Source organism: Mandrillus leucophaeus, unplaced genomic scaffold (genome assembly GCF_000951045.1).
Source record: "Mandrillus leucophaeus isolate KB7577 unplaced genomic scaffold, Mleu.le_1.0 Scaffold38, whole genome shotgun sequence".
Lineage (NCBI taxonomy): Eukaryota > Metazoa > Chordata > Mammalia > Primates > Cercopithecidae > Mandrillus > Mandrillus leucophaeus.
In genome coordinates this window covers 1730616-1741068 of record NW_012104031.1, presented here as the reverse complement: position 1 = coordinate 1741068, position 10453 = coordinate 1730616, and the positions used below count along the sequence as shown (strand labels likewise).

General features: G+C 42.4%; 1 protein-coding gene across 7 annotated transcripts in view; it reads left to right on the top strand.

Annotated features, from left to right (window-relative positions):
• The window catches only part of MDM4 (MDM4, p53 regulator), a 37338-nt gene that overhangs the window by 3849 nt on the left and 23036 nt on the right, over window positions 1-10453 (top strand). For 4 of the 7 annotated variants that reach the window (XM_011990440.1, XM_011990437.1, XM_011990439.1 and 1 more), the window contains exons 2-3: window positions 8098-8210; window positions 8973-9047. In XM_011990440.1, coding sequence (XP_011845830.1) covers window positions 8133-8210; window positions 8973-9047 — 153 coding nt within the window. In that variant the 5' untranslated portion in view covers window positions 8098-8132. Of the gene's footprint in view, window positions 1-8097; window positions 8211-8972; window positions 9048-10453 lie in introns of those variants that run through there. The other 3 variants (XM_011990442.1, XM_011990443.1, XM_011990441.1) reach the window with 3 other exon arrangements.

Below are 10453 nucleotides of genomic sequence, written 5' to 3'. Positions count from 1 at the left end.
ATGCCTGTAATCCCAGCACTTTGGGAGGCTGAGAAGGATTGCTTTAGCTCAGAATTTGAGACCAGTTTGGGGAACATTAAAAAAAAAAAAAACTAGTCGGGTTAGGTGGTACTTGCCTGTAGTCCCAGCTAGTCCAGAGGCTAAAGTGGGAGACTTGCTTGAGCCAGGGAAGTTGAGGTTGCAGTAAGCCATGATCATGGTACTGCAGTCCAACCTGGGTGACAGAGTGAGACCCTGTCTCAAAACATCAGTATCCATTCTGTTATTTATTCCATCTCTAATGTTATGAAATCACAGATGGAATAAATAACAGAATGGATACAACTGAGGAATGAGTTAGAATTCTAGAAGGAGAAAATCTCCTAGAACAAAGAAAGAGAAAATATAAACGAAAAACTAAGAGATAAGAAGAGTAGGTATAGAGGCACTGACATCTGAATAATATAAGTCTTTGAGAAATAAAAATAAAGAGGAAGTGTTTTAAGAAATAATGGAGTAACTCCTTTATAATAAAAAAAGTGATGAAATACCTCAGATTCAAAGATCTCTTATAGTGCTAAGGATGAGAGATAAGGAAACTCAGTCTTAGACACATTATAGTCAAATTTAAGAATATCAAAGCAAAATACAATTTGTAGGGGCCTCAGAAAAGATCATATACAAAGGAGCAAAACTGAATTGACTTCAGGGTTTTCAACAACATCACTGAATGCAAGAAGACAAGTGTTTTCACAATATTAAAGGGCAAACTAGAATTTTATAGTCAACCACGTAAATTTAAATAGGAGGGAATGATAAAAATATTCTTAGGTATATGAGGTCTTGGAACTTTGTACGCAAAAGACCTGCATTGAATACAGTGCTGGATGAGGTAGTGAGATACTCAAACCTGAGAACTGTTACAATAAATATATGAAGTAAAGATTATCTGATTCCAGGAAAAAAAAAAAAAGGACAAAAAATATATCTACCTCAGAATTTAAAGTCCGTATTATATTATGCTAAAATTCTTTTTTTCTTTGAGACGGAGTCTCGCTCTGTCGCCCAGGCTGAAGTGCAGTGATGTGATCTTGGCTCACTGCACCCTCCAGGTTCAAGCAATTCTCCTGCCTCAGTCTCCCAAGTGGCTGGGATTACAGGCGCACACCATCATGACCAGCTAATTTTTTGGTTTTTTTTTTAGTAGAGACAGGGTTTCACCATGCTGACCAGGCTGGTCTTGAACTCCTGACCTTGTGATCCGCCCACCTTGGCCTCCCAAAGTGCTGGGAATACAGGCATGAGCCACCATGCCCAGCCTTTTCTTTCTTTCTTTCTTTTTTTTTTTTTGACAGGGTCTTGTCTGTCACCTAGGCTGGAGTGCAGTGATGTGATCACGACTCACTGCGGCCTCAGCTCCCCAGGCTCAAGTGATCCTCCCATCTCAGCCTCCTGAGTAGCTGGGACCACAGGTGTGCTCCACCATGCGGGGCTAATTTTTATATTTTTTTGTAGAGGTGAAGTTCGGCCATGTTGTCCAGGCTGGTCTTGAACTGCTGGACTCAAGTGATCCGCCTGCCTCGGCTTCCCAAAGTGCTGGAATTACAAGCATGAGTCACCACACCCAGTCTACAGTTCTTATTAGCAGGGAGACATACGGGTTTTTAAAAAGGTAGTGACATATCAAAAAGAAACATAGAATAAAACAAAATGTTAAATTATAAGGTGATGGAAACATCCATATATATATCAGTTACACTAAGTGAACTAAACTTACCAGTTAAAGGTAAAAATTGACAAATCAGATTAAAAACCCCAAAGTCTAGCTACCTCTTACAGGCCGTACCTCTCAATACTGCCACAGTGGGAATATTCAAACCACAAAAGGGAGTAAAAGATTGCTTAAGCCGTGTACAAGAACGTTAATATAAGACTGAGCATCCTAAATTTGAAAATCTGAAGTCCTCCAAAATCTGAAACTTCGTTTGAACTCTGTCATGATGTTCAAAGGAAATGCTCATTGGAGCGTTTTGGATTTTGGGTTTTGGACTTTTGGATTAGAGATACTCAGCCAGTAAGTATAATGCAAATACTTCAAAATCTGAAAAAATCCAGAACTGGAAACACTTCTGGTCCCAAACATTTCCAGTGGGGATATTCAGCCCGTAGCACTGTTCATAACAGTAAAAGCCTAAAAACAACTCAAATGTATATCACATGCAAGGATGTTGTACAAAAGTCAAAATAAATGAAAAATGAACGAAAATGTGCTACAAGGATGAAGCTTGAAAACATACTAAGTGAAATAAGCCAGACATAAAAAGGACAAATATTGTATAATTTTACCTATATCAGGTACCTAGAATAGGCAAATTCATAGAGACAAAGTAGAATGGTGGTTACCAGGTGCTAGAGAGGGAGCTAATGGGGGAACTATTTAATGAGTACAGAGTTTCAGTTTGGGATATGAGGGAGTTCTGGAGACGGGTAGTGGTGATGGTTGTGCAACATTAGGAATATACTTAGTGTCACTGAATTGAACACTTATAAATGGATAGAATGAGTTGGGTACAGTGGCTCATGCCTGTATTCCCAGGGCTTTGGGAGGCCGAGGCGGGAGATTGTTTGAGGCCAGTAGTTTGAGAGCAGCCTAAGCAATATAGTGAGACCCTGTCTAGACACACAAAACAAAACAAAAAAAAGTAACTGAAGTGAGCTGGTGCCCACCTATAGTCCTAGCCACTTGGGAGGCTGAGGCAGGAGTTGAGGAGTTGAGCCTGGGAGTTCGAGGTTACAGTGAGCCTGGGCAACAGAGTGAAACCCTATCATTAAAAAAAGAGGTTAAAATGGTAAATTTTAGTATGTATAGTTTACCACAATAACAAAAATCTATAAAAAATGAATTTTGACATGACAGTAGGAATTAATCTGTGTTAGTGGAACAAAATTTCCCAAATTACAGACAACATCCCTGCCTTTTTTTTTTTTTTTTTTTAAATAGAGTAAACTAAAAATACTTTTTAGGAATCCATTTTGATGCAGTAAAATGTATAAAAAGGAAAGCAAGGGAAATGAAAACAATAGGATTCAGGATGATTATTGCAGGAAGGCAGAAAAATGGGATGGGGGATATTATGGTTAAATATAGGTTATCATCAGAGTCGTAGTTTGTGGATGATTATTGTGTTATTCAAAATAATCCAGGCCAGGGTTGGTGGCTCATGCCTGTAATCCCAACACTTTTGTTGAGAGAATCACTTGAGACTAGCCTGGGCAATATAGCAAAACTCTGTCTCTACAAAAAAATTAAAAAAAAATTAGCCAGGTATGGTGGTGCATGCCTGTAGTCCCAGATAATCAGGAGACTGAGGTGGGAGGATTGCTTGAGCCCAGGAGGTCAAGGTGGCAGTGAGCTGTGTTTGTGCCATTGCACTCCAGCCTGGGTGACAGAACAATACCCTATCTCAAAAAAATTATGAAAATAAAAAGGTAAAAATAAGTAAAATGGGCCAAGTGTGGATGAATAATCAGAGTATGTCTTGAATAAAAGAATTACGATTAATTCTGTGTACTTGAGATCTAATGTGGAAAAATGCTGCTAAATGGGGATGTTAGTGCTTGTCTGAGTTTGAAATCTTGACTCCAACAACTTACTCATTGGGTGATCTTGGACAAATAACTTCTGTTTCTCTTTCCTGATCTGTAAAATAAGGATAATATCTACATAATAGGGCTATTTTGGTATTAAATGGGTTTATATGTGTGCCTGGTACATAGTAGCCTTGATGAGTCTTTACCGTTTGTTTCAATTATCTAATGCTGTGGAATAAACCACCCCAAAACTTAGTGAGTCGAAACAGTCATTTTATTTATTTTTCATTCGGTGGGGTGATGGGCTGAGTTGGATAGTTCTGGTGGTCTTGTGGTTTGTCATGCAGCTGTAAGTCAGGTGACAGCTGAGGCTGGAACGTGTGTGGTGCTTTGTTGTGTTTTCTTTCTTTCTTTTTTTTTAAGGACACCTCAAGACCGTTGAGTAAGTGCTTTGTTGTAGTCAGGTGGCAACTGGGGCTGGAAGATGTGTGGTGCTTTGGAGGTATGGCTAAAAGTCTGGGCTCAGCTGGTCAACTGCATCTCCCTCTCCTTTTAGCCTTTTTGTGTAGTCTCTAGTAGAGTAGCCAGATTTCAAGCACCTCCAAAAGTACAAAGCCATAAGCCTGCCAGGCCTGGAATTGTCACATTATCACCTGCTGCATTCTGTTTATTAAGTCATAGGGCCAGTTAGGGAACGTGGTTCATTGGGAGCCATTTTTGGAAACCGTCTGCACATTATAATTAATGTTTATCTGCCATGTTGCTCTACCATGTATGTAGTTGTCAGATTTAGACACTGGGAATGTATGAATTAACAGTTACAAATTCCTGTTCACTTGTAGCTTATGTTTTACATAATAAATAATTAAAATATATGGTGTTTTCATTGGTAAAAAGGTTGGTAGGGAAAAATAAAGCAGGGAAGCAGATAGGGAATACAAGCGGTTGGGAGTTGTAGTTTAAAAAATGGGTGTTCATATGATGCCTTGTTGACAGACTGTCACTTGAGCAGAGACAAAAAGAAGGATAAGAACTAGAGGGCAGGCTGGGAGTGGTGGCCAATGCCTGGAATCCCAGGGTTTACAGCACTTTGGGAGGCTGAAGCAGGAGGATCCACTTGAGCCCAGGAATTTGAGACCAGCCTGGGCAACATAGCAAGACCCCGTCTCTACAAAAATTAGCTAGGCATGGTGGCATGCACCTGTAGTCCCAACTACTTGGGAGGCTGAAGTGGGAGTATTGCTTGAGCCCGGGAGGTTGAAAGGCTGCAGTGAGCTGTGATTGTGCCACTGCATTCCTGCCTGGGTGACACAGTGAGACCCTATCTCACACACAAAAAAAATGAATGAGGAAGTAGGTGATGAGATCAACAGCCACCCATTAAAAGCCAGCTTTCAAAATTTTTTTTTTTTTTTTTGAGACAGAATCTTGCTCTGTCACCAGGCTGGTAGTGCAGTGGCGCGATCTCGGCTTACTGCAACCTCTGCCTCCCAAGTTCAGGCGATTCTCCTGTCTCAACCTCCTGAGTAGCTGGGACTACAAGCATGTGCCACCACACCTGGCTAATTTTTGTATTTTTAGTAGAGACGGGGTTTCACCATTTTGGCCAGAATGGTCTTGATCTCTTGACCTCATGATCCGCCTGCCTCGCCTGGGGAGTACAATCCCAAAGTGCTGGGATTACAGGTGTGAGCCACCATGCCTGGCCCACTTCTAAATTTTAAATTGTGCTTGTTTCCTATTTAACTTCTTATTTTATAGCAGCGTAAGGTAATGGGAGAGGGAGGAATTTATACTTTGTTACAGCTATAAACCTTTTCAGAAGCATGAGGAATCTTGTTATCTTCAGCCAGTGTATTTGTTGATTGTCCTTTTTTTTTTTGAGACGGAATTTCACTCTTGTCACCCAGGCTGAAGTGCAATGGCGCGATCTCAGCTCATGGCAACCTCCACCTCCCAGGTTCAAGCGATTATCCTGCCTCAGCAACCTCCTGAGTAGCTGGGATTACAGGCGTGTGCCACCACGCCCAGCTAATTTTTGTAGCTTTAGTAGAGATGGGCTACATCTCCATGTTGGCCAGGCTGGTCTTGAACTCCTGACCTCAGGTGATCCACCTTCCTCAGCCTCCCAAAGTGCTGGGATTACAGGCATGAGCCAGTGTGCCTGGCTGATAGTCTTACAAAAATTTTTTTTGGCTGGGCGTGGCCAAAATTTTTTTTTTTTTTTTCCCTGAGATACGGTCTCGCCCTGTCGCCCAGGCTGGAGTGCAGTGATGCAGTCTTGGCTCATTACAACCTCCACCTTGCGAGTTCAAGCGATTCTCATGCCTCAGCCTCCTTAGTAGTTGGGACTGCAGGCAAATGCCATGCCCAGCTAGTTGTTGTATTTTTAGTAGAGACAGGGTTTTGCCCTGTTGCCCAGTCTGGCCTCTGTTATAAATAAATTTTCGATGCTGCAAATGAAATATCACTCAAACATAAATTTAATTTTCTCAGCAAGGCAATTTTACCTCTATAGAAGGGTGCATCTCATGGGTGAAGCAGTGGTGAGAGCACACCTGAACAAGGGAGGGGAAGGGGTTCTTATCCCTGACACAGGTAGCCCCTACTGCTGTGTCGTTCCCCTGTTGGCTAGGGTTGGACTGCACAGTCTGAGCTAATACTGATGGCCTATTTTAAAGAGAGCAGGGGTACGAGCTGGAGTGGCTGGGTCAGTAGTTTGGCGGGAAGGACGATTACAGAACAGGTGACTCAGGATGACGCAGGTCAAGGGTGGTGACCAGGAGTGACTCAGGACGGAGCAGGTGATAGAAGCTGGGAGGGGGTTGTTTACTGAAACTAGGGGCAAGGAGACAAAGAGAACGAGGAAGTTAAACTTTTAAAGTTTTAAATGAAGAACAAAGAACAGGGGAGCTGAACATAGTGATACATTGATTTTTTGGAGAGGATCTCAGAACTCATTGTACTTAACAATTTACAGGCTAAAACCTTTGAAAAGGAATTTATTATATGCTACATCTCGAATTCCTGACCTCAGGTGATCTGCCCATCTTAGCCTCCCAAAGTGTTAGGAATACAGGTGTGAGCCACTGCACCTGGCCTATTGATTGTCTTTCTAGGCTCCATTTACCCCTTCCCTGATGTGGCTTGTTAATCATCAATTTTAATAATTGTTGCCTTTTGTTAGAAAAAGGTGTAAATGAAGGAAAACAAGTTTATTTAAAAATCTATTTTCTGGCTGGGCATGGTGGCTCACACCTGTTTCTAGCACTTTGGGAGGCCGAGGTGGGCAGATCACGAGGTCAGGAGTTCGAGACCAGCCTGACCAACAGGGTGAAACCCTGTCTCTACTAAAAATACAGTAATGAGGCCGGTTGCGGTGGCTCATGCCTGTAATCCCAGCACTTTGGGAGGCCGAGGCAGGCAGATCACAAGGTCAGGAGATTGAGACTATCCTGGTGAACACGGTGAAACCCTGTCTCTACTAAAAATACAAAAAAATTAGCCAGGCGTGGTGGTGGACGCCTGTAGTCCCAGCTTCTCAGGAGGCTGAGGCAGGAGAATGGCGTGAACCCGGGAGGCGACGGAGCTTGCAGTGAGTGGAGATTGCGCCACTGCATTCCAGCCTGAGAGAGCGAGACTACGTCTCAAAAAAAAAAAAAAATACAGTAATGAGCTGGGCGTGGTGGCGTGTGCCTGTAATCCCAGCTACTCAGGAGGCTGAGGCAGGAGAATCGCTTGAACCCAAGAAGCGGAGGTTGCAGTGAGCCGAGATTGCACCATTGCGCTTCAGCCTGGGGAACAGTGAGACTCTGTCTCTAAATAAATAAATAAAATAAAAAATCTATCTTCCTTCTCTGTAGCTTTTGTTTTTTTAAGGATAAAAGGTAGGTGAAAGATTTTCATTGAACCTTTACTCTGTATTTCAGTTCATGCTACATCTTTTCTTTGATGATGTATGTCCATCTTGGTTTAACCTGTTTTGTGGGTTTGTAATTGCTATGTTTTTTTCTGGGGTTGGTACTTTTAAAAGCTGTTTTAACTGGTACTTACAGTGTTGACTCTTAGTTTTCTGTGATCCTTTGTCAAGACATGTTCCAACATGTTGTAGAGGTTTTCCTAGAAGTCCTGTTGGAATCTTAAAACCTGTAACTTACCTTGGTAAATCCCCAGTCCTGCATCTAGAGAGTGCTCTACCTGATAACCATTGGGGAGATAAATGATTTGACTTTCAAATAAAACAGTTTACTCATTAACATCAGTTGGAGGTTGGAGCATGCCTGTAACTGTTTCTGTTTCAGGCTTCACCTGAGAGAAGCTTGGACAATTCTTACTCTGAATTAAATCTGAACTAGAAAGTGGTCAGAAGATAGGCAGAACCTCAGTGAGGGTATACAGCATTTGTGTAGGGTGCTCCATTATATGTGTCATATGTGGCTTTTATTTCTCCTGGTTGCCTTGTGTGAATGCTAAATAGGGAATTTTCTATATTAGAATAGATTTTATAATTTTTTTTTTTCTATTTAGTTTTACCAACAGACTGCAGTTTCTTCCCTGCCAAAATGACATCATTTTCCACCTCTGCCCAGTGTTCAACATCTGACAGTGCTTGCAGGATCTCTCCTGGACAAATCAATCAGGTAAATCATTTTGGGTATTCCTAGTTTTGTTTTTTTTGTTTTTTTGTTTTTTTTAAGTTTATCTGTCTCATGACTGTAATCCCAGCACTTTGAGAAGTCGAGGCAGAAAGCTCACTTGAAGCCAGGTGTTCGAGACCAGCCTTGGTAACATAGTGAGACCTGTGTCTCTACAAAACATTTCTAAAAGAAAAAATTAGCTAGGTGCAGTGGGGTGTGCCTTTAGTTCTAGCTACTTGGGAGGCTGAGACGGGATGATGACTTGAGCCCAGGAGTTTGAAGCTACAGTGAATTATGATCACAACCACTGCACCCAGGCTGGGCAAGAGAGTGAGACCTTGTCTCTTTTTTAAAAAAAGTAGGGGAGGTGGGGGTTGTGCTGGGTGAGGTGGCTCATGCCTATAATCCCAGCACTTTGGGAGGCGGAGGTAGGCAGGTCTCTTGAGCCCAGGAGTTTGAGACCAGCCAGGGAAACAGGGTGAAACCACCTCTCTACCAAAAAAAAAAAAAAATTACCCAGGTGTGGTGGCGTGCACCTGTAGTCCCAGCTACTCTGGAGGCTGAAGTGGGAGGATCAGTTGAGTCTGGGAGGTTGAGGCTGCAGTGACCTGTGATCACACCACTGTACTCCAGCCAAGGCAACAGAGCAAGACCTTGCCTCAAAAAACAAAAGCAGGGGGAGCTATTTAAAGAGGTTCTCTTGTTCCATGGTTTCAGAAACCTACTTGAAATGTAAATAGCACATTTATTTTATGTTTACATCAGGTACGACCAAAACTGCCACTTTTGAAGATTTTGCATGCAGCAGGTGCGCAAGGTGAAATGTTCACTGTTAAAGAGGTAAGCCATCAAATGAAATTATCTTTTTTTTTTTTTTTGAGATGGAATCTCGCTCTGTTGCCCAGGCTGGAGTGCAGTGGTGCGATCTCGGCTCACTGCAAGCTCCGCCTCCCGGGTTCACACCGTTCTCCTTCCTCAGCCTCCTGAGTACTGGGATTACAGGCACCTGCCACCATGCCCGGCTAATTTTTTGTATTTTTAGTCGAGACTGGGTTTCACCGTGTTAGCCAGGATGGTCTCGATCTCCTGACCTCGTGATCTACCCGCCTCAGCCTCCCAAAGTGCTGGGATTACAAGCATGAGCCACCTCGCCCAGCCAGATTCTCCATTTTAAGAACATTTGAGAAATAGAAGCCAGTGAATATGTAGTTTTGAAATCAGGCCTAAGAAAGGAAGTTCTCCTGAGGTATCAGAGGGGCAACTTTTACTCTGTTTTAAAGACTGTTAAGTTGAACATCATATTTCCTTTCTTTTGAAGTGTGTTGTAAGATAAACATAAGATGAACCATGAATTCATTGATCGTAGAATTAAAATGTAGAGTAAGTAAAGATTAAAAAGACACTGGGCCTGGCACCATGGCTTACGCCTGTAATCCCAGTATTTTGGGAGGCTGAGGTGGATGGATTGCGTGAACCCAGGATTTTGAGACCAGCCTGGGCAACATGATGAAACCCCATCTCTAAAAAAAAAAAAAAAAAAAAAAAACAAAAATTGGGTGGACTTGGTGGTCTGCTTGTTTAGTCCCAGCAGCTACTTGGGAGACTGAGGAGGGAGGATCGCTTGAACTGGAAGGTGAAGGTTGCAATGAGATGCACTCCAGCTTGGTTGATAGAATAAGAGACTCTGTCTCAAAAAAAAAAAAAAAAAAAGACACTGTCTGATTTACAGGCTATATTTTGAGGCAGGAATTAAATGAAGTCGTTTTCATTATAAATGTATCAGATGTGGTGGCTCACGCCTGTAATCCCAGCACTTTGCAAGGCCAAGGTGGGCGGATCACCTGAGGTTAGGAGTTCGAGACCAGCTAACCAACATGGAGAAACCCTGTCTCTACTAAAAATACAAAAGTAGCTGGGCATGGTTGTAATCCCAGCTACTCGGGAGGCTGAAGCAGGAGAACTGCTTGAACCTGGGAGGCGGAGGTTGTGGTGTGCCGAGATTGCGCCATTCAATTCCATCCTGGGCAACAGGAGCGAAACGCTGTCTCAAAAAAAAAAAAGTGTCAGACACTCTTCTGAGCACTGTGAGTTATTTTAAACACTTATGCGTTTAGATTACTTATTTAGCTTCTGAAGTTTTTTAAAAAACAAATTGTATTCTTTAAGTGGGAAAGACTCGGTATTAAGATGTTAATCTATTGGAACTGCTTTCATTTGGTGGGGTAGATATCTAACCCTTCCTAAAG